This window comes from Manacus candei, unplaced genomic scaffold (assembly GCF_025592945.1).
Source record: "Manacus candei isolate 608988 ecotype Guabito, Panama unplaced genomic scaffold, ASM2559294v1 h1tg000024l, whole genome shotgun sequence".
Lineage (NCBI taxonomy): Eukaryota > Metazoa > Chordata > Aves > Passeriformes > Pipridae > Manacus > Manacus candei.
Window position 1 is genome coordinate 6,833,992 of NW_026138072.1, and position 24,429 is coordinate 6,858,420.

At 38.0% G+C, this 24,429-nt stretch overlaps 1 protein-coding gene across 4 annotated transcripts in view; it reads right to left on the reverse strand.

Annotated features, from left to right (window-relative positions):
* MAST4 (microtubule associated serine/threonine kinase family member 4) overlaps positions 1-24,429 on the reverse strand; it is a 292,441-nt gene that overhangs the window by 31,756 nt on the left and 236,256 nt on the right. For all 4 annotated transcript variants that reach the window (XM_051788337.1, XM_051788338.1, XM_051788340.1 and 1 more), the window contains 7 exons: positions 20,016-20,173; positions 16,857-16,932; positions 15,985-16,194; positions 12,984-13,085; positions 8,283-8,415; positions 4,901-4,968; positions 2,482-2,567 (listed from right to left, as the gene is read on the reverse strand). In XM_051788337.1, the coding sequence (XP_051644297.1) occupies positions 2,482-2,567; positions 4,901-4,968; positions 8,283-8,415; positions 12,984-13,085; positions 15,985-16,194; positions 16,857-16,932; positions 20,016-20,173 (833 nt within the window). The remainder of the gene's footprint in view (positions 1-2,481; positions 2,568-4,900; positions 4,969-8,282; positions 8,416-12,983; positions 13,086-15,984; positions 16,195-16,856; positions 16,933-20,015; positions 20,174-24,429) is intronic.

Sequence of the window (24,429 nt, forward strand, 5' to 3'; positions counted from 1 at the left end):
CATAAAGATTAAAAAATGGTCTGTTGATTTTACAGTCTGTCCCACTTGTCTGATATACCACGGTGGAGGTTTCCAAGGACACAGGTCATTTTGAAAAAGTGGTAACCAAGAGAATTTAGCGGCACAAGCCTCCTCAACTTACAATATTCGATAGGTGCTAAAATCACTTTTAAAAGTGAGTAAATACTTTTAGAAGTTTATTTTCTGACATTTCACTGAGGGTGTTTCTTTCCCTCTGCATGAATTGTAAGGGGCCGTTTGTTTTCTTGTTCTTGATTTTTCTTCTAAGAAGTAATGATTTAAAAGAAAAATCCAAATCAACAAAATCTACCTTTGTTATTACTTCCTTAATGATGGAAGTAATAGCACTCTACTAAACTGATGAGCTTTTCAATTTCCACTAATACTATCACAGTATAACCTGTCAGCCTACCCCTGTTTTTACATTTGCTAAAGACAATGATTCATGAACAAACTGAAAACACTCCAAGGTATTAATTCTCTATCACCTCTCCTTTTCTTCTCATATTTATCAGGGTCTCATCCAATTTTTACAACATTACATTGCCAATTTTGCTTGTTATTGGTTTTTATAAGGTATTTCGTAAGTGTTGATTTTCCCAGCCACAAACATGAGGGAAAAAAAATCATGTGTGTCATGGAAGGCCATGGTTTTTCATCTGCTCTTTCCAGCTTTTCAGATCCTTAATTATCTCTGGTTTCACATGGGCAGTTGTCTCCAGTCTGTATTTCTTAATGGCTCATTGAAGCTCCTTCTGACTGTAACACCCACGGAACAAGAACCACAGAACTTCTGACTTCAAGTTTCAGGCCTCACACTGCTGACTACACTATGCCCTTCTGCAGCTGCTCCCTCCTCCCCCCATCCCTCAGCAACCAAAAACTGCTGGGAGGCTGAGCAGATTCAATGACTCTTGACACCTCTTTCTCCAGTGGGGGCCCACCCAACACAGTTCCTCCTATCCTCCTCCAGTAAGACAAAGAGATGAAAGGAGGAATGGAGGGGACTTAGCATCTGCCAAGGAAAGGAGAAAGGGGTGCAGCCAGGGAGGGGTGCAGCATCTACTGCTAACTGCTGAAAGGCTTTTGAGGTAGTGAGGTAATTGGGAGAGACTGACATACAACAAGCAACAAGTTTGCCTATGGAGAAATTCTGAGAAAATCGAGCAGAGGTTGACTAGTGAGAAGTTGTATTTGAATATTTACATAACTTTAATTCAAATTATGCTATTTCCTTCAGGATTTTTGCTGAGCTAGGTAAACACATCTGGACACAAACAGCCTTCACACAAGTTACCACGACCAACAGTACTAAATGCCTCCTGTTCCAGAACTCAGAGTCACCTTTAGCTAAATATCATCAGAGAGATTTAATCAGCCTCAGGCCATTAAACAGGCACAGAAACTCAAGTGTGTATACTGCAAGTGCTCCTTCTCCTATGTCCAGGATTTCTTCAAAGAGTGCTCAGTCGTATCAAGTCACTACTGCTTTCTACCTCAAGCAGAGGTGGCGCAGAGCAGGGTCAGTCTAATGGGGTCTCTGCTGGAGAGCAGCACAGCCCTCCTCCACTGCCAAGTCTTATTTGGTTGTGGGCTCCTCACCTCAAGATGGAAATCTCTCTTTTTTGAACCAATACACATCCCTCCTCTTCCTGCAGATTACAGAGACCAACAGTTCCTGTCTCGATATATTTCAATGTAGAGGAGGAGCCAAACAAGGTTCTAACAGGTAGTACTGGATCAGAAGAGGTGACTGAAGACAGACACCATCACTGCACAGTACTTCCCACACATCTGGTGTTCAGGTAACGTTTGCTGTTCATTTAAGGCCCAGGTTACCAAAATGTTCTTTTAGCCTTGTGGGGATATCTCCAGATGACTGACTGACTTACAACTCACACCGGGCAGCAAGTTGTGCAATTTCTAGAAACTAATAAAGTAATGCCAATTCCTTAAAATCTAATTGGTTAAAACTTAAGGATTAGAAGAGCATCCATGGAGAACACTGCTTCCCTACTTCAGGAAATTTATTTCTATTTCTATTACACCAATATTTTTAGGTCAAGTAAGCACTTATTTTTATCAATTCGTCTCCCTACAAATGAAGTTTTATTCTGTCTCATATCTGCAAAAGCACAGGCTCTTTCCAGTATTATAAAGGTGACTTTAAATTTGCCTTTTCATTTATTCAGGTTTTATCTATAGCAGGATATCCACTTCTGAAAAATCTTAGTGGTTTAATATTCAGTATTTTAATTTACCGCAGCACACAGTAATTAATTATTGCCTAGCAAACTTTCCAAAAACTCAAACTCAAATATTAGTAACAAAACAGAAAAGCAAAATGAAAAAAGTGGCAGCGCAAACTCACTCTCACACAAAGATCCCTAAAATAAGAAATAATGGAAAGTTAAGCAGAACTAAAATGCAAAGGACTTGTTGCACTCAAGGATTACTCACCCATAAGCTCCATTACTAATCAGTTTAATTGTTTCAAAATCACTTTCCCGAGGTTTCCTCTGCAGCTTCAGTGAGGTATTAGAGCTCTTCAAAGGAAGAGATGAGAAAGAACAAAGTTAAAACAGTACTTTTTTTCAAAATCAGGTGAAAAAACAAACAAACAAAAAAACCCAGTCATCACCAGGTAAAAGCTCTGGCCAGTCAGTCGCAGTCAGCACAGAGAGGGACCAAGGGACTCCTGAAGCAAAGCTGCTTTTTCATCAGACAGGTTCATCTGCTGAACCGCAGCAAACTGTCCACCTATCTACATGCAAAGGTTACAGCCATGAGGGGTTCTGGTAATGTAGTTACTGGCAACTCTTATCTGGAGTTATGGACTCCTGTGAATCTCACAAGGCTCTCGTTGGCTGCTGCCTTCCCATTTTAGTAAATCTCATATTACGGCCTGGTAACAACAAACTGCAGATGAGTTCCTGTTTATTCAAATAAACTTTCGCACATTTCAAACTAATGTTAGGGTAGAGTGTGATATTAACTTACAATAGACTGTGAAAAGAGACAAAATGAAAGAGAAAAATATAGAAGACAAAAATGCATTAATTCTACCTTTAGAGAGTCACTTTTACCTACTTGTCAGAACTTTTTAAAAATTGAGTTGTCCTGAGTATGGTAAAACCTTTTTTCTAGTTTTAATTTTTAATTAATCTTCAATATGTGTGAATTAGAATTGGGGTTCAGAGAGGAAAGATGAGGGCACAGGACTCCAAATTCAGCATTACAAATCAACAATATAGTTTTTGAATGTTTTCCAAACCTCCGAGAAGTTCCATGATCCCTATCCAAGCAGTTCGGTAATACTTAGAATTTGAAAGTAGAGCTGGTTGGAACATTTTCAATTAAGTGCTTGCTAAAGAAAATTCAGTGCAAGATCAGTGAATATGTTAATATAATGAACTACACAGGAGGTGACAGAGAGGACACTAAATTGTTTAGCCCACTTGCCTGTGTGGGATTCTTGCCTGTGTGGGATTCTTCCGAATTGCATATTTAGTATGATTGTGAACAGTCCTGTGCTTGCAAGTTACGCTTCCTGTCACTTCCCTCATACGTTTATTCCACAGCTACGCTTTCAGATACTTCCAAATATCCTGTATTTTTCATTACTAATTTCATTTCATCATCTCCCTTATTTACATTCCTTTATTACACTGCATTATCCTTTTTGTATTTCTTCAGCATTTGCACAACACAAACTTTACTATTTCAGTTTCTTAGCTAACGCACCTTAGATTCTGTTAAGCACTTCAGCACTTCCTTTAAGCCTTCTAGTTATTCTGTCTGTCTTTCCTCCAGTTTGTCAGTATCCTTCCACTAAATACTGCTTGGGTGTAATACAGTATTTTAAATGCAAATGAATGAAAGCAGCAGAGTAAGAAACACCCTTTGTGTCAATTATGGAATTATGGCTTTATAAGTGGCATTTTGCCAGAATGTCAGAAATTATTCCAATGTAATATGACATGCACCGGAGAACGATGTCTTCTCTGTTACATATCAGAACTATTTTAACAGATAACCCATGCCGGCTAACATTTGTAAATACATGTAAAGTATCACTAATTACCCACACATCTCCTCAAACAGCACTTGCTTTCTCTATCCACTTGAACTACAAATCAACCAATAACTTTTTAGAACTTCATCTACTCTGTTGACTGAAATCCAAGGTATAAGAACCAACTTTTAAAAATAAGAATTTAGAATAAGAGCATTTAAGTCCACAATATTCAGTGCAATCAACTCGTCCAACTCATTTTTGTTTTGCCATCTTGAGCAAACATCTGACAAAATATTACTGTAACATAGCCCTTACTGTAGGCAAATATTTCCAAACACATATTCAGAAGAATGATGCACAACCTTCCAGACTGTAAACTAACTTTCTGAATCCAGACTATTTGCTAACTTACTCATTTCTTCCTTGTCTCTCCACTGGATCTGTTCAGAGTCTCTCACTTTGAACATTAGCTGCCTCTGACTGTTATAAAATTTCTTTAAAATTCTTTGTTTTATTAAACAGTTTACAAGTACTTCTAGAAGAAAAAGAAATACATTGATTGAACAGAAACGAAGAAAGCACTGGTGGATTTTGTGGTAAAGCTATTGCCACATGGTTGACACTAAATTCATGGAAGCTAAAGACACTAAAACGTCCAGGAAAATAGGTAGAAAGTTTTGTTATACTTTTTGAAAGCCTTCTGCCTGCTGAGCATCATGGCATTAGTGTGAGGATTAACCCATGTTTATTCAATCTGTTTACATATACCAAGAGAAAATAAAACAGACAGGGTTGGGGGGAACACAACACATTTTCTTTGCTCACATTCAGCAACAGCAGCAACATAACAGGAAAGCTTACATTTACTGATTCATCCACTTCCAGAGTTTCTGTTGTCCCACTCTCACAATTAGCTAGCTGAGCTATTTCTGGAAAGAAAGATTAAAAATTTCATTTTAAACTACAGCAAATACAAAACTAGGTGAAGCACGGAAAACCTGAGAAGTGACACCCTTCTGAAACTAATTATAAAATGGTGTCCTCATGTAGTACTTGCCAAGTAATTTTCAGGGCACCTCGAAGCATGGATTTAAAGAAAAATCTATCCAGAAGATAGATTCTATTCTTCATAGAAGAATTCAAATAGGCACTGAATAGCAGGTCTTAATTTTCTATGAAGAATTCAAATGGCCGTGAAGCAATGAAAAGCAATACTGTTTTCACTGCTGAGACGTGAGAATTCCAAGATTTGTGTGTAAACTGAGCATTAAGGGAAAGACAGCACTACTCTGCTAGAACTCCTGAGGATCTCAGCCCCAGAGGGTTTAACAGTAGGCACCCTCCTTCTTGGTCTCCTTTACAGTTAAAGCAAAAGCTTCTAGTTTAGACTAAATATGGAACCCAAATATTTTTCATCTTCTACACAGAAATACTGATAGGCCTAGCAGAATAAGCTAAAAGCCCTTCTCTTAGAAGCTTATCATTTAGAGAGTCATAATACAGACAACTTCTCTGGGAAAGTACTATTCTGGGAGTCTACAACTTGACCAGATTATCCCTGCCATAGGTCAACCTATGCTGCAAAGCTCCTAAGCCAACCCTGTTCTTCAGAGGGGCAGTAACTAAGAATTCATTTGGGTAATAAAAGTTAAACAGGACAGTCAGTACCCAGAAGACCCCATACACCTATTTGAATTATATACATAGTTAATTATATACCCCCTACATAGTGAAAGATGCACATTTTATCACAATTATATGCCAGGAATCAGACAGATAAGACCACCTGAAATTTGTAAGGTCCATTTTTACCTCAAGACTGTTAACTGAATTTATGAATACAAAATATAACTGAATATTCACATAGAATATCTAAACTGGATTTTTCTACATATTTCTATATATATGATCGTTATAAGTTAAATGCTGCACAACACTTATTGCAATTTTTAAAAGTAAATTAACCACGTAGACAATTTTCTGTTGGAACAGCTAAAGATCTAAAAGGAGTAGCTCTTATCTGTAATCACTATTGAAAACAAAATGTATGTAAAGTGTAAGAAACAGAAGAAATTAGAATGCCACTTCAAAAGTCAAGCAGATTTTTAAAGCCTGAAAGATGCTAAAAAAAATTCCAAAAATTGAGTCAATAAATGGTGAAAAATATCTCCATTGAGAACAAACAAATCTTAAAAAAAAAAAAAATTATATAGGATGAACTTGGAGTGGATTTCCCTGGGAAAAGTCACAGTTTTGTGAACATGGGGGTTTTAAAATAGAAGTGTTGATGAAACTTTTATTGTATGGGAGAGAACCAAGCAAGCTGGAATAATATACTTTGACAGCCTTCTCAACTGAAATTACTTCCATAAATAGCATATTAAAATGCAATCTTTTTAAACAAACTTTTGCAAAATAACCATTATCTGAAAAATCCATATTATTTGCAGGCAGTAGGTAGTAATGGGATGGAACCAAGAGGCAACTTTCAAAACAGGGAGCTATGGAACCATTTTGCAATGCCTGAAGAGATTTTTAAAAGTCATCTAAATACCATTAAACATCTGTCCTTTTTCTTTCATTGATTTAAACCATTTCTCAAGACTCATCATTCAAAACAGTAAAGATGGTAACTTAAAACACTTGGGGAAAAATTTCTCCCCAGGCAACTCTTCAGAAATGCAGACACCACTCTCTAACTGCTGAATCTGTTGTGGTATTGCTTTCAGTACAGTATAAATTTATCTAACATTATCTCCAAATAATGCATGCATCATTTCACTCAAAGAAAGGACACTACAGCTATGGTAGCAAACAAAGGAGGTACGTAGAGAAAGGTCTGAAGTAGGTTGCTTGCAGAGAATTAAGATACTTCCTGATCTTTTACAGAAAAAAAGGGAAAACAATATTTATGTGTATTTTCCCAGTTTGTGTGGCTTCCTTGCTGTACTCCAAATCCAAGCAAAAAGCATCAAAGTTGTTAATCTGTATCTCAGATAAAAAACAGTACTAAATTTGGATGAGGAAGTTCTTCTCTGAAGATAGGAAGCAGACTAATAATAGACTTGATTTTCTTTAGGTCTGTTGATATAGCATGAATGTCAGCTATAACAACATCCAATTTAATTGAATTAGATCTAACCAAATTCCTGACAACACTGATAGTACTGAACTTTACAAACTGCTTTAGTTCAGCAAAAAAGAGTTAAAAACACAATATGTGACACTTTTGATTTAACAACAGGAGATCATGCATCATAAGAACTAGCTAAAAAAAGTTTATCATAGTTTTTTGCTATTACTTTGTGTTATCAAGTCCTCTCTTAGTCCTGCATCATAACACAGAAGACAAGATAATTGGCACTAGCCAGACTCATTTTTGCATGATGGCATTTCTGTCAATTTCTTCCAAATTACAGAACTAGCACTGAACACAATGAACCAATTTCTATTTGCCACCAATGATAGACCATGCTCTCAGGATGGCAAAGAAGACAGTTTGACTAGGACAGAGAAGTAATTTTAATTTTTTCAACGCTGTCCTTAAAATAATCATAAAATAGCTTGGGTTGGAAAGAACCTTAAAGATCATCTCTGCCATGGACAGGGACACCTTCCACTAGACCAGGTTGCTGAGAACCCCATCCAGCCTGGCCTTGAATACATCCAGGGATGGAGCACCCACCACTTCCTTGGGCAACCTGTTCCAGTATCTCACCACTCTCACAGTGAAGAAAAATTTTGCAATGACAATACCTCCACTGGAACCCAAGTTCTCCCTACAAAAGTTTTCAACATGTACACGTAAGTTACCTGGAAAAATAAATGGAACAGAAGATAGTTTTCTCACAGACTTAAAGATGCAGAAGCCTGGGGCCACTGAAAAGCAAACAGCTCAGCCCAGGTTTTTTCCTTTATACCTGTGGTTAGATAACATTTGATAACCATCAAACTATCCCAGTAAATTTCAGCTAGAGTTGAAATAAGAAAGTTGCATTGTCAGGCTGGAAAAAGATGACCAGTATCATTGACACAATGTAGTTGTGAATGATATTCAAATGGAAAAATCCTATACACAACAGGTGGCCTTTTTAACGCCTTTGAGCTTGGGAGAGCACTGTGAGGGTTAGCAAATGCTTGTTCTGCTACCATCTTAACTTTACCCTCTTCAGGTACAGAATGATAAATCACATGGAGAAGGAAGAATCTAGGAACTTAGAGCTCTACCAGGAGATACACTTACCTTCCAGAGGATCTTTATTTAAGCCCAGCTGGCTAATAATATACCGAGGGATGTCTGTTTTAATGCCCTGACCCTCTTTAGCATGGCCTTCAGCTGCTTCCAAAAGATAGTAGAACTCCTCAGGATCAAATTCCTAGAAGAAAAATAATCACCTTCATTTTCTCTGTTGAAATTGAATTCTTAGAGCCTAACTAAAACATCCTTTGCGTCTTCTACTGGACATATTTGACATTTCCCTATTAAAAACAATACCTCTTTATTCTAGTAATTTATTAATCTATTCTGATTTTTCTGTATCATAACATTCTGTAAGCAATGAAATTCCATACCATTACTTCAGAGCCTTACTTTATAGGAATAGTATGCCTTCAGAACTTCACATAATACTGAGTGAAATGACCTATAACCAGCAACAATAACATTTGAAATAGAGAAGACTATCTCCCTGCATCTGGTTGCCTACAAAAATACACTACAGAAACAAACTGTAAATATACTGTACTACAATTTTTACTTCTAAATGAAATTTGAAGTATTTTTAATCAACATATATGCACTGTGTTTTATGGAAAATACAATTAAATAAATCAATAGACAAAATTGTTAAGTTGATAAAAAAAACATTTGAACTTCATTGATCCAATTGTTCCACATCTAGAAATGAAACATTTTCCTTTGGGAACTAACTATATTGTAACTCTCTTTTATAACATACCTAAAAAGGCAAGCCTAAACAAGCAACAAAAAGGAACAAAAAAATAGAAATTCAAAACTGTCTATTCCCAAGTTCCTTGGAAATACTTTAATTTTACTACCTTTATAGATTATAAAAATAAGAATGCATGTAAAGGAGCAAGGAAGTTTATTAAAAGGTTTGTCAGATTTTTTTTTAGTAGAATTTCTCTCTCTACCAGCATGAATTCCTACCAAAACATCTCTTCAGGGCTATTGCATTCTTCAAGATATTTCTATAAACATGTGCCATGCTTAACAGTGTCAAAACATGATGAGTCATGAAACACTGATGTAACAAAACAGACTTTTTCCTCAAGTAAGTTCATATCTGTCACAAATACCTGTGGGAGCCAAGCAGACTCCTGAGCTAGCTTCCCCAACTCTTGTTTTGTGGCCTAACATAACCCCACATGGTTTTAGTCTACATGCTGAATCACAAGGCTCCTGTCCTAGATTCTCAGGCTACTCAGGACATAGAAACTCAACATCCCAACCCAGAAAAGGGCTTGAGAAATTAGGTATCATGCTTCATTTTGAAAGCATCAAAGCAGGTGCAGCTAACAGCATGTCTGAAATAAAGTATCTGTGGAATTTTCAGTTTTATAGAAACAATCTCAGTTTTACATTTATCATGAAACAATTTTCATCATCTACAGTCTACTGCCAAGGATTTACCATGAACCCATAAAGTGTCAAAACTGTCTTATTTAACTTAAAAGCCTCAGGATGCTGCTAAATTGCCTAAAAATCTGAACAGATAACTAAGAGGTACATGCTGTTTCAGTCTTACTCTCCTCATCTGACTTGCCAAGCCAAATTGATTCTCTTACATGTTACTCCCTGGCACTGAAGAACCCAACAACGTGGTTGTATGCCAAGATTTCTATTTACTTTCATCATGAAAACATCATCTCTTGACCTGCTGCAGTGGCAGATATACAGCTTCTCCTCCACTTACTAGCAAGACAAGGCAATTTCAAAACAGGTAGTTTTAATCTTATGAGAGTGGGGGTGTGTGTGTGTATGTGCACGTATCTATCTAAACACATTCATCTAGGTATACACATACACCGGTGTGAGTAATGAGAAGCAACAAATTTTCTGATCTTTACTTCCAACTATTTAATTTTCCATGTACAAACAGAGAAAAATCTTTCAATATTTGCCAGCAGCTCTTGTCACACATGAAACTGTAAAACCTTTATTCATACGATTATCAGGCAAATTAAAATAGGAATTCACATGCCATGAACACCTGAGCCAAGACCACCATCAGAAAACTGACAGCTTTACTGCATATCTGAAACTTCTTATGAATAAAAAGCCAGATTTATTTTCTACAACTTTATGAACTTTCTTACAGAGGCTGCAGTTTTTCATACCTAGTATCTATTTCAGACAGATATTCTAAAATATTAGCCACTATTATTCAAAAGTTCCCAGAGGGGCACTACAGCCTTTGTTCCTGTAAGTTCACACGATTCCAGTCTTGTTTATGGAGTAGGCTTAACAGCCTCTTGCACGAGAAACATATTATTTTGTGACAGTATGCCTAAATTTATTCAAGCTGCCTGTATCTGTAGGAACATATGGTGCAGGGTTTTTACATTCCAGTATAAATCTCCTGAACATCCTGTCTGAATTGAGAACACTTGGAGCAAGCTGTGCTGACTTTCCCTGCCATTGCTGCTCTGAAACTCTGAACTATGAGACACAGTCACTTCTGGTCTTTGCAGCACAGTCCTTCAACTCACTTCAGAAGACCCAGCAAAAGGAGGGACACAGTATGCACAACTTGCATACTGCATATGCGCTCTACTTGAAGGATAAGGCAGAGCAAGTAGCCTAGGATAAAATCCCAGTCGCAGAAACCGGGAACTAAGTGAATGGAGATTTGGACTAGATCCCTATAAAACTCAGCACTTAGGGAGAATGAACCAATGGGCAAATGGGTCACCAGGAGAGAACCACAGAATCATCAAGGCTGGAAGAGACCTACAAGATTATCCAGTCCAACCATCCTCCCAACATCACTTTAACCCCTAAGCCACTAAACCATCACCCAGCACCAGATACAGAAGCCCCCTGAACACCTCCAGGGACGGTGACTCCACCACCTCCCTGGGCAACTTATTCCAATGCCTAACCACCCTAACGGTGAAAATTTTTTTCTAATATCTAATCTGAATCTCCCTGGTCTCAAGCTTAAGGCCATTTCCTCTTGTCCTCCCACTGCAGGCAGAGAGCTGCCCCCCACCTCACCACAACCTCCTTACAGGTGGTTGTAGAGGGTGCTGATGTCCCCACTGAGCCTCCTCTTCTTGAATTAAACAACCCCAGCTCCCTCAGCTGTTCCTCATGAGACACATTTTCTAGACCCTCCACAAGCCTCGTTGCCCTTCTCTGGGCATACTCCAGCACTTCAATTAGAAAGCTAATGAAGAATGATGATGCTGAGGGCAGGGGTTAGTGGGAGAAAGCCCACTTTGGAAGGGAAGGATATTAAGCATCATTAACAAGTGTTGGTCTGTCAGCCTTCCGGATGTGTTTAAGGGCATTTCTGGATGTGTGATAACAGAGAAGGATGCAGACCAGAGGGGAAAAAGTAGGGAAAAAAAACATCATATGAGAAATTGGGTTATGTGGATAAAGGCTACATGAACCCTGTGACTAGAGCAGGGAACATCACACTAGACATGGAATAAGCTTTTCAGGGCTCAGGAAGAAGGAGTAAAACAAGTTTGGATACGGTGGCAGAGGCAGGACATGCTACGGTGTTCTCTTCTGTAAAACCTGCCTTTTTGTTTTGTTTTTAAACTTCTCTTTCATGCTGATTCAGAGCCCATATCTTATTTTAGACTGCTCCTGAACTGCAAATCATGAACAAAATGCAACTGGGAATACTGAGACGTGATGTTTCCAAAACAAAACAGACAGCTCTCAAAATGCCCATAGCTGAACGAGCCAGGTTGTGGATTAACTGTGCCACAGATGAAGGGACACAGTACAGAGCCAAAATCAGGTTGGAAAGACTTACTAGCTCAGATCCAATGCCATAAAAATGCAGTTATGACAATTTCAGGCATAACTTGAGTCTAGCAGCAGGTTAGTGGCTCCCACATAAGCCTTGCCTGCCTCAAACAGCTATACACAGCATCAACACTGTGATCTTGGTATTGGCAGGCAGAGAGGCTCAAAGTCAGCTTGGGCTGCCTGCCAGGCCTGTTGGACTCAGGCTGGCTATTACATGGTATTTGGGTGTCTGCACCATCCTCCTGAATACATTGTGTTCTGTGAGCGTTTATTAGTTCCACTGAACAACTGAAGCACACTGGCTCTGTGCGTGGGAGCAGCTTCCCGCACCTGAGCCATCCCAGCTCCTGCAGCATGGACAAGAAAAGCAGAGACACACCCACACAGCTCACACAAATTAACGCAGTCTGACAACATTGGTGCTATGCTCATGCATAAGTAAGTAAAGTCTTCTGCTCCTTCTGGTCCCCAGTATAATGTCAACTACCCACATATGCAGGCAGCCTAATCCCTCTGCTATTATTTTCCCCAGATCAAGTACAGCAGAGCTGACTTCAAGCTGCTTACAGCTCTGGCAGCTGCTAAGTGAAACAAAATTATGAAAATGGGAAGAACACCAATTACAATTCAGGAACAGTCTTCCCAAGAAATAACGAATTCTAACAAACCAACAGAAAAACCCAACTGGTTCTGAACAGCAGCTTCCTTAGCTGATTAAAAGGGTTCTATACCATAGTACCTGCAATAGCAAGGAAGCAAACAAAACCGCAGGAAAGCCCTGAAATAAAAGTGAAAGGGATCCTACCAACAATGAAGTCCTACCTCACTGTTTGACATGTTCCAAAAAACGTTTTTAAAGGGCTTTGAATACTAAACCAGAAATTTCCTACACTACCAAGTGAAAAGCACTACTCATAATAAGCATGACCTTACCAAGCATTCCAGTAAGCGAGCAGGACGAGCAATAACTATCAGGATTTTTCGAACAAGCTGTTTAATAAATGCCATTTCTCCACTCTCTGATCGCTCTTGGGCCTAAAAGATAAAATAAAGTGATATTAAACAAAATCTCATTCAGTGCACTGCAGGAAAGTATGTATGATATTTGGGACACCTCTGAGGGTTTGAAGCATGTACTTGATACAAACAGCACCTCAATTTCAAGATGCCAGCAGAGATAACAAGGATCTGAGCAACACTAACTTTAAAATAAAGTAACCTCATTTCTACAATTCTAACACTGTAACAACAAAATAAAAGTACCTATAATGGGCATATACCTACAGGTTTTTTTGCCTGTTTCATAAGCTTACATGGTATTATTACCAGTTTTGCAAAAGAGACAAAATTCAATACAACACAGATCCCTACATGTAGGTTGTATCTCAATTTGTTAATAATTTTAGGATAAAATGAAAACTAACCTAAATAATATTAAAAGATATAAGCAACATTCATGCCAAATTGATACTGATTTCCCATAGTCAGTTGTCATAGTGAAATGACATATATGTGAACACATAAAAACTACACTTGCAGAGAGGCTCCATATAGAGGTACATGTAGACAGGAAGACAATGAAAAACTGAGTTCTACAAAGATTACCACAAATGGGGGAAAATGCTGTAAAAGAATACAGTCAGAAAAAATACTTCTAGAAGGCTTGATAATATCTGCACAATGGTCTGAGCTAAATTTCAAATTTCTTTAAACACTTTGCTCTAAGAACAAATTATGTAATTTAAGAATGCCAATGAATGCAAGGAAACAGTATAAACATATTAATAGCCCTTGCCTCAAATATCAAAGCACTTCTTTGTTCTGAACAGTAGAAGCCGCAGACTTAAATTTCTCATCATCTCTTGCTTATTCAAAACCACAAAGAGAACTAAGAAACTGACACTTAAAAAATAATTAATATGGACAAATAAGTACTTTTCATATAACACATTATATTTTTTATTTAAAAACAGGAAGCTATAAATACTGCTCTTAACGTAAGTACCACAATTTTAAAAAACATCAAATATCTGAGATGAATTAATCTGCAGAGTTTAAAAAAGGAAAAAAGAAAAAGGCACAAATGCTATCTAGCACTCTGCAATAGATTTCAAAAGAACCTTCACTGGATAGAAGCATAACTCAGAACATTATCAACTAAGTCAAATAAAACTCTTTTGTAAACAAAAGACTTGCCTATTTTAACCACTAGCAAAATGTAAAGCACGTCTGTAGAGTTTTGTGAACAGTTAAGTGCATAAGTGAACAAAACTTTCAATACATATTACATTTAAGACGGATGGAGCAGGAAAACATTCAGGTCCACTTGACCTTGCCCTTAGAATTATAAAAATGCTGGCTGAACCAAGCTGCTCAAACCTCAAGGGAGTCTTCCCCTGGTTATGCTTAGTGCCAAGTAGCTGCAGGCAATGCAACTTTCTACTGATCGTTGCAGCTGAGAACTAACAACAAATAAATAGCATGAATCCATAGCACAACTAATTGCCCAGAACCAAGTCATGTAAAGAAAAAGTTTTTGTACTGTCATATTATGCCATTAACAAGTATGCAGTGGACTCAAAGGTCTGAATATTTTAAGGTATAATGTCTTTGCAGAAGAGGAAACCTTTTCATAATACAGAATTATCATCACAGAACATGACAAAATGAGCGTTTTGGTAATTTTTTTTAATAATGCACTGCTTTATATGCAGATTGAAGAATAATTTGCTGGAGCTTTTTTTTTAATGGGTTTTGGGGGAGGTGTTAATGAGTGAACATATACACTAAACTTCACTAAACATGTAGCCATTTTAAAGGCTATATTGTTAACAATTATAACAGTGGTTCAGTGAATCTTAGCTTAGACATGCTTCCTTGTATTTTGACATTATCAACTGGCCAATTATGTCTACAACTTGGCATCATAAAAGTACGATCGTTTCACAAGAAGGTCACTGGTTCAAACCCTCCTCTTGACTAGCAAGCAACCTCTATGCACTTTTAATGTTTAAAAAAACAGGGTTTCAATAATCCAGAAATAAATCACTGATGTCTTAAGTTTTTCATTGCTGTATGAAGAGAAAAAGTTTAAAATACACCAGTTGCAGAAATCCTATTTACTCAGTAGAAGTTAACAAAAAAGCAGCACAGGAAAAAAACCAAAACCAAACCAAAACCTTTAGCAACTGCTTTTGCATTCTAAAGAAAACAGAAAACATAAATGAAGATGGGCACCGCATCTTAACATCAGTTGGAAAATTTCAAGTTAATATCAAATCTGCTGGTCTATCAGATTAACTTTGGTTTATAATGTACTATCAGGTCCCACACAAAAAAATGAGTATACTACATGCCTCACTCACTGTTTTAAAAATTATACATTAATAAACTGCAGCGACTTATGTCAAAGTGCATTTGTTAAATTTCAAGTTCTTAATTCATTTAGCTTGTCATTCTATGAAAGTTTCAACACTTTAAGAAATCACATTATTTCTGTTAATGAACAGTTCAATTACGAAAGGAATGTTAGAAATAAATAATTAATTAACTTCTTGCTAATGAAAAGCTAGGGGTTGCTGACTGCTTTCTCAACACAGCAGGCAATCAGTAGGGTTGATAAAAAGCACAGTGTGTATGTTTCCTCATTTATTTACAGTAAATGGAATAGCAAGCATTCTCCTTTGGGGCTTATGCACACACCTCTGTAAGCAATTTATAACTTGCATTGCTGTTGTTTCTGAAATCTTTACAACCCATCTATTTCAGCTTATCATTTCTGTAGTGGTTATTATGTAGACTAAAAGAGATATGAATACAACTTTGACAACTACTTGAGTGAACAGTCATGATTCATGACACCATTCAAGACAACTCTAAGGCAAACAGATTTAACCCATTTTTCAAGCAAACATAACAGTCTCATGGCTCATACCTCCTGTAGCAATTTGTCTAATTTCTGCTGTAATTCAATGAAGTATCGTGATGTGATGAGGCCCTGGTGAGATTTATCCAAACAATCTCGAGCCAGTTCTGTGATCTGATGGTGGGTAAAACTGAGAACTCCATCTGCCAGGGGAAGGATGTTCTCCGGAGAATAATTCGTTATAATGTCCTGAAGCTTCTCTTCCATCTGAGCTGTGGCCTATAGACAAGTAGTTATGCAATACATTAAATCAGCTTTACAAGAAACTAACAGCCTAAAAGCTTATTTCTGATTCTAGAACATTTCTGTACTGTCTAAGAATTTACCTAGCTGGAATGCATGAAATGACTGATGCCAAAAAACCAACTAATCTTGTGATGATCTCTAAAGAGAACCAAAGGAGCACCCATAACTGTGAAGACAGAGGGAAGGAGGGAGGAAGGGAGGAAGAACTCGTGCAGTCTCCTTTGTTCTGTTAAAACTGCAGATACTACAGACGAGAATATCCTCCTTGCTTTCATAAAGGCTGTTCCACAAAAATATTATACTGGGTAGTTTGAATGAACAACTGACTAATTAAAAGCACCACAGGCTCACAGGTCCTGCCAAATGTGTCTGCAGGTTCCTAGATGTCTGCAGGTTTTACAGAACCAACTGTCTCGTTCTCACAGAACTGCCAATGCTTAAAAAAAAAAACCCCTCAAAGATATTATTAAAAAGTAATCCCATACAACTTCATTCATATCTGAAACTCTGAGATGAGTGAGTTGTTCAAACTTCAGATTGTTGCTCAACTGCTCTGAAAATCCTGACAAATCTCTCTTTGTATTTATAGGAAGAAATACAAAGAAATTTCTTCCTTTTTTACACACGCACATTACCTTTGGGAACCTTTCTTTGTAGACATGGTTCATCATAATTATTTCATTGTCACAGCAAGCAGGAGAACGTCCAGGGCTGCAAGTAAAGCAAATTATCCCTTTACACTTGTCTCAGCATGAACTTTAGTACAGTTATTATATTTTTATATGATTTATTTGCAACAGAAAGCAGAAGCTTTACTGAAAAGGTCCATTCTCTCATCAGTGTACGTTTGGTTCCTTTCTCCTATTTCTGTCGAAATCCTCACAATTATTTAATATACTTAACATCTAACTGCTAACTATGTTATTTTTAGTTTGTACATATATTTCAAGACAGAATCAGTTTTGCAACACCTCTGAACATCATCTTTTTCTCAGAAGGGCAGCAGAGATGTATTTAACTGTTAGTTATGGTTATACCTGCTTAGATACAATCAAAATAGCATGATCTTACCAAGAATTCTAGCAGCTACAAGAGACAAAGTCAGCAATGGGTTTGTTTGCGTTTCATTTGTTTTTTTTAAACAGATAATTAAAAAAAATAAAATCAAAACAATTTACTTTCAGTCTGACTAGCAGATAAAGGCAGTAACTTCCTACAAATAATGTCATACATATGCATGAGTCCATCAAAGCCAGGGCATTGTGCCTGGATACAAAGCACAAGACTTTGACGAAAAGAATCCATAAAAGATACCCATCAATTTGGCTAAACTACAAAACTACTTTTTGCTAACATGAGCCTCACTGTCCACTACAAAGCCCTTTAAAAAAATCTCAATCTAAATTTCCTGTGTTGGTGACACTGGCCCATGCAGTCTGACCTAAAAGATGTGGAGCAGAAAGAAGACTCAACACAGGGGGCAATCCTCTAGGAGTGATTTTATCAAAATACATTCATGGGTGTTTCTTGCATTAGCAGAATTAAAATTTTTGGGAAAGAGGAACCTCAATCCATCCCACTTCTACTAGTTTGATACCAGGGCCAGCAAGAGACGCCCAGAGCCTACAGGGAGATCACAGGTTAGCAGGAGAGCACCTGAACAGCAGCACAAGGAAATCCAGCCACTTCAAGCATTAAGTCAGCAGTATGTTCATCAAGGCTCAACTTAAGTACCTCTATGCAAACGCACAGAGCATGGGGAATGAAGAAGAGGCATTAGAAATGCACACATGCCTGTAGGGCTTTGGTCTTACTGGCATCACGGAGATGTGGTGAAATGGCTCCTCTAACTGGCCTGCTGGAATGGAAGGATATAAGTTCTTTAGGAAGGACAAGTATGGGAGATGAGGAGGGGATGTCACTCTCTAAGTCAGTAACTAGTTGGAGTGCATGGAGCTCTGCCTATGGACAAATGAGGAGCTGAGTGAGAGAGAGAGCTCATGACAAAGCAGCAGGGCAGAAGCCATCCAGGAGGTTCCTGGAAGGTGTTGCTGTTAACTTCTCCAAGTGATGTAGAGGTCAATGAGGATAGGTGCTATGCTGGACCTCATTTTCACCAACAAAGTGGGGCTGGTGGGGAATGTGAAGCTCAAGTGCAGCCTGGGTTGCCATGACCATGAAATGGTGCAGTTTGCAATCCTTAGGGCAGCAAGGAAGGCACACAGAAAACTCTGGTTTTCAGGAGAAGACCAGAGGCTTCGGCCTCTTCAGGCCTTTAGTTGTTACAGTACCATGGAATAAAGACTTGGAGGGAAGAGTAGCCCAAGAGAGCTGGATGATATTCAACGGTCACCTCCTCTGAGGTTACGAGTGATGCATCCCTATAAAGAGGAAGTCAGGCAGAAATGCCAGGAGGTCTGTCTGGATGAACACAGAACCCCCAGACAAATTCTAACACAAAAAGGAAACCTACAAAGGGTGGAAGCAAGGATTGGTAGCCTGTGAGTAATATAGGGAGAATGTCTGAGCAGCCAGGAATCGGGTTAGGAAAGGGATGCCATCCAGAGGGACCTTGATAGGCTTGAGCACTGGGCCCATGTAAACCTCATGAAGTTCAACAAAGCCAAGTGCAAGGTGCTGCACCTGGATTGGGACAATCACAAACATGGATACAGGTTGGGCACAGAATGCACTAAGAGTAGCCACGAAGAGAAGGACTTAGGGGTGTTGGTGGGCAAGAAGTTACAAATAACCTGGCAATGTGCACTCGCACCCTAGAAAGCCAGCTGCATGAAGCAGTGGGGCCAGAATGTCAAGGGAGGTGATTCTCCCCCTTTATTCTGCTCTCCTGAGACCCCACCTGGAGTTTTGTGTCCAGCTCTGAGGTCCTCAGCACAGGAAAAAGACAGACCTGTTGGAGCAAGTCCAGAGCAGGGCCACAGAGATGATCAGAGGGATGGAACACCTATCCTATGATGACAGGCTAGGAGAGTTGGGGTTGTTCATCCTGGAGAACAGAAGACTTTGGGGAAACCTTACGGCAGCCTTCCAGTACCTACAAGGTACTCCAGGGGGTACAAGGGGGCCTATAAGAAAGCAGGAGAGGATTTTTACAAGGTCATGTAGTGAGAGGACAAAGGGTAATAGCTGCAAACTGAGGGCAGGCTTAGATTAAATATTAGGAAGAAATTCTTTACTGTGAGGGTGGTGAAATACTGTAACCCAGAGAAGTTGTGGATGCCCCATCTCTGGGAGTGTTCAGGGCCAGACTGGATAGGGCTTTGAGAAACCTGGTCTAGTGGAAGGTGTCCCTGCACATGGCAGGGGGGTTGGAACAAGATGATCTTTAACGTTCCTTCCAACTTAAATCATTCTGTCATTCTATAACTGGCTCTGGCTTTCTAAAAGGTCTAAAATTAACACTAAACTTTGTCTCAAGATAATCACAATGGTGAGTCCTTTTACTAATATGGACAATCTGTTACAGATGTTCACAGACAAATCCACTGAGGACAGCATAGGTACATAAACTCAGAAAGGGAATGCTACAATCAGATGATTAATGACTAGGTCACCAAGACAGTGTCTGCAGGTTAGTTGCCCTCACATTAAGACCTGTTTTAACAATATTTACCATTGAAGTAAGTCATGATCAAAACTAGAGTAAGTATTTAAAAGGACTAATCTGAATTCAGCCTCAGTTACAAACTTCTGTATGTAAACACCTCCAACGTAGGATGCTCCATAATTCGTGGATTTAGATCCAACTCCTATTTGCAGATACACAAACTCACCTGAGACTTCGGGACCGAGGGCGCATTGCAGTGGTCCTGCACCTGTTATCACTGGCAATGCTCTCAGTGGTACAGAAATGTTTAGACAAAAAATGTAGTTCATCAGGTGTCGGTTGGTATGGTAACTGATGTAGTTTCTCTTGGGATGAGCAGGATGACTACAAGAGTAGAACAGAACACAAGCTTCTATTAGAGTGAAAAAAAAAAACATTTTGAAGACCACATTTGGTGCTTATAAATAAAGTCATATTATCTAAAAACTATAGTTACTGTTTCTCATGCCTGACTACTAATTTTAAGAAGAAAATAAGTAATTAGCCTCAAACTCACAAACTAAATATAAAGTATTAAAAAAACCAAAACTCTAGTCCCAGAAGAAAGAGACATTGCACTTCAAAAGTTTAAATTTCCTAAGGCAAAGGTGACATCTGATGTCAGTAACAACCAACAAAAGATAAGAACAGTTAAAATGGAGTCTGCTGAAATTTAGGTATTGGAATAGTGTAAGTATGATAACTGTAGAGTACAACTTACTGTCACAATGCCAATTGTAAATCTTCACAATAAAAGTATGTCATTAACCATATTTAAGGCATTACTAATCCTTTTAAAAATAAAATTAAATACAATATAAACTCTTGCTGAAAAAACTCATATGTTAATCTTTTCTAAAAACCTGTACATTGAAAAATGAGAGAACTTAATACATTTATCAAGACAGGATATATGGTTGACAAAAAGTGAAAGCCATCCACTCAGTAAAAAACTGGACGATACAGAGAGGTATGAAACTGGAAGTGGTACCACAATAACTACCTTTGCAAGATTTCATGTATACAGTTGCTTTGCATGAGCAGTGTAGATCATCATACTACTATATTTTACTGTCTTTTATGCACTGTGGCTAGCTCCCTGAGCCATGTTAGATGCTTGGAGGGTAGAACTTTGAAATTTCTTCTATGAGCCTGGATCTGATACTCTTGTAAAGAACACGAACATAGTTCAAGACATCACAAGCAGCTTTGTTAATGTGGACTGACAAATGTAAACAAGAGAAACGCTCTATTGTTTCTGGTATCAAAACTAGTTTCCAAGATGGTTGATTCTCAAATATTCTTGTATGACTGCACAAAGCTGTCTTGTACCATGCAGACATTCCTTTTATTTTACCTGCAGTAGGGAAGAAGGTTAAAAAATTGGACATCTTTCTGGAGCTCTTCAGTCTCCAGCTGATTTTTCAAGAAAATTAACTTCTTCTGTGCATCAATTTTCATGTGCAGATTACTGCTTATCTGATTTCTCAGATAAGAGATAAGATAAGAGATAAGATAAGAGAACTGAACACCAAGGCTCCTTCCTGGGTACTCTTTTATTGGAACCAAACACAGCAAGAGTTTCTTTGCTGTATCATTTCTAGTGAGGGAAATCAATAACTTTCGTACTGTACAAATACTGCCCTACACTGCTACAGTTAGTAGGTAATATCCAGGCTGGTAAGCACAGAGACTATGAGGTCTTTTTAATCTCCTGGCAATTTGCGCGGTAAAGGCTGAATATATCCTAATTCTTAGAAGCTCAAGAAAGTGTTCTTATCACACTAGATCTCAATAAATCACCCCTTAAAAGCAAAAAAAGAAGAAAATCCACTGGTGGAAAAGGTCAAGCAGGACATGGGAATGTTTTACCGCATCAGAACAAGCTGAACTTAGCAAGATTGTGTTACCTCACTTTGCCGCGGGCTAAAAAGCATGCACATCAAGAATTTACCACAGTTCAGATGACAGGGAGTAACCTGTCAAGTTACAGTAACTCATGCATGGAATTCTGCCTTCACACATTACCATGCATCATTCAGTATGCAGCATAGGTAAGTTTTTTCTTATCTCAACTATAGCAGCTTGTTGCAGTTAACCTCACAGCATAATTCCTACAGCCAAGATCAAAAATACTCTAGCACAGGGAAATTTCCCAATAAAAAACATCACAGATGGCTACTTCTATAAAATCATTCTCTAACTCTTTGGTTTCAAGGGATTCTGGGAAGATCAGTAGGAAATAACTCATATCACACCTTCTCTCAAAAAAGGTATCACAGAGTTTAGATCCAACAGGATTGAAGAGAGAATCTTCCTAATGCTAACCATTCTCAGTTGTATCAGGACCATCAAAGGCATAAAGTGCATTTTCTTGGTGATCTGAATTCTGATCACAGTACAAATCCAAATTCTCACAGCAAAATTCTTTAGAAAATGAGCTGTCCTGGCATTCTAGAATGTCTGCTCCAAAAATCACACAAGACTTAAAATATTTTTAATATGTACAACCACAGTGCATTATGGAAATGCAAACTGTTCTTCCAACAAAGAACTGCATTTTGCAGCCAGTACCAGCTAAAGCAACCCCAAAGTCTCTTTTTCTACCTCCTTTTCCTACTTCCTCACCCCAATAAGCTTCCAAGAGTATAATCTCCTGGTAAAGATATGCAACTGTGTATTCTTTCAATTTATCAGTTTTATAGACTTGCTCTTCTAGAAGACCCAATCATCTCAACTGTATCTCATAACTGGCATGATCTGATCCAACTTTGCTGGAATATGACACACTACGAGCTTTTTTCAATTGAATAATTTAGCAGAAGATATTTTAATTTCCACTTTGTTGTAAGAACTGGTATATGTGGTACTTGCACCACTTCTAAACCCACACTTATCCATTAAGTGGGTAATTCCATCAATCTCTTCACTTTCAATATTAAAAAAAGATAAACAGGCTAACAAGAAATAGTGAGCTACACTCACCTAAGCATAACTGTGGTAACTACGGACACTTCAGCCCTGCTTTGACTTTCAGTTGCTTGTAAAGAACAAAGTTCTGCTCTACTGTGATGTGTAAAAACTATTTCTGCTCTCTGGTTGATACATGTCTAGATGAATGTGAATTTTATTTATATACCACTGAAACAGGAGTGTTCTGTATGTACCCTCAGGCTGTTATATGAAGTGATCTCTCATTGCCTCTAAGAATTAGTAATAATGTGGAGGAGGCTGCACAGTGCTAGCTCTTCCAGATTCTGAAAAAGTATATGAAATCAATTAGATGGGTGCACTTCTAGTTTTGATTTCATGATTCACATATATCATCCAGTTGGTAAAAGAAGAAAGTGAAAAACATCTCTACTAAGAAATAGTTAAGAAATAGTGATTAGATTTAGAATTCAAAGGTTGTCCCAGTGCTTTTGCAGGGCTCATAAGCATCAGAGAATTCTAGGGCAAAACAAAACAAAATGCTAACCATGAGATACTGTAGATAACACAGTTACGCACAACACGTTACAGCCTAAGAACCACTCAAGACCCCCAAAGCCTTCTGATCCATTTCCAAAAAGGTCTGGAAGAATGGACTGCACACGGTAATAATTTACATAGAAAGCAAGAAACCTGCCTTCAGGGTGGGGCAAGCTTATCTATAAAAAGGTACCCCCCTCCCAAGCCCAAGGACACCCCCAGAACCCCAGACATCCCATCAGCTTGACTGATGCTGAAATCAGGACTGGTGATATCTTTCGCTTTCTTTTTTCCCATCTTTCTTTTTCACCACACCCCTTTTTATCCAAAATCCACTGCCATGTGTTTGTACAGTAGGTCGGGACTAATATACCAATTTCCACACCAAGTGTGTAATTTACTAATAAAACTTTGAGTTTTTGTGAACTGTCAGACTTTTTTCATTTCTTTTGACCCAGAGCATCTACAAGTCTTGGGTGCTCCTTTCCCCTTAAGGGTGCGACATCACAGACATATATGGCATGAATCTCTACTGCTGTTTTCTTCAATAAAATTCATATGTATTTATTGGAAAAACATTATTTTCACAAGTCAGAAAATGTCTGTTCAGTGCTATGGAAGACATCTATTTAATATTTAATTTTATCTATTTAATCTATTTAATACACTATCTTTAGTCAAGAAAAATCATGGGATAAGTCAACAAAGGTATATTACAGAAGTTAAGATATTTAAGTCCATAAATGACAGTGCTATACTTTTTTGCAAGAAATGCAAATACCATGTAAAATTGCTTCACATTCCAGGATGACTACAGTATCTAGTAAACTTAAGTACATGAATTAGAATTACCATTTTAAAATTGAAGATGACAAAGGAAAAGCTATGAATATGGACAGAAAATTAAAACTGAGTTTTGGTTTGTGACACAGCTTTTAATTTCATTTCTAGTACAAGTCTGTTTCTTATAACAACAATGATGTTTCTATGGCTATTACTTTTATCTGATATAACCTCCTTTACAATATATTTTAGGTGAAGAACGCAGCACATTTGATCTAGTCCCCGTGACAGGTGTACAAATATGCCCTATGGAAAAGTGGTTAAGGAATTAATGTGAAACCAAGGAA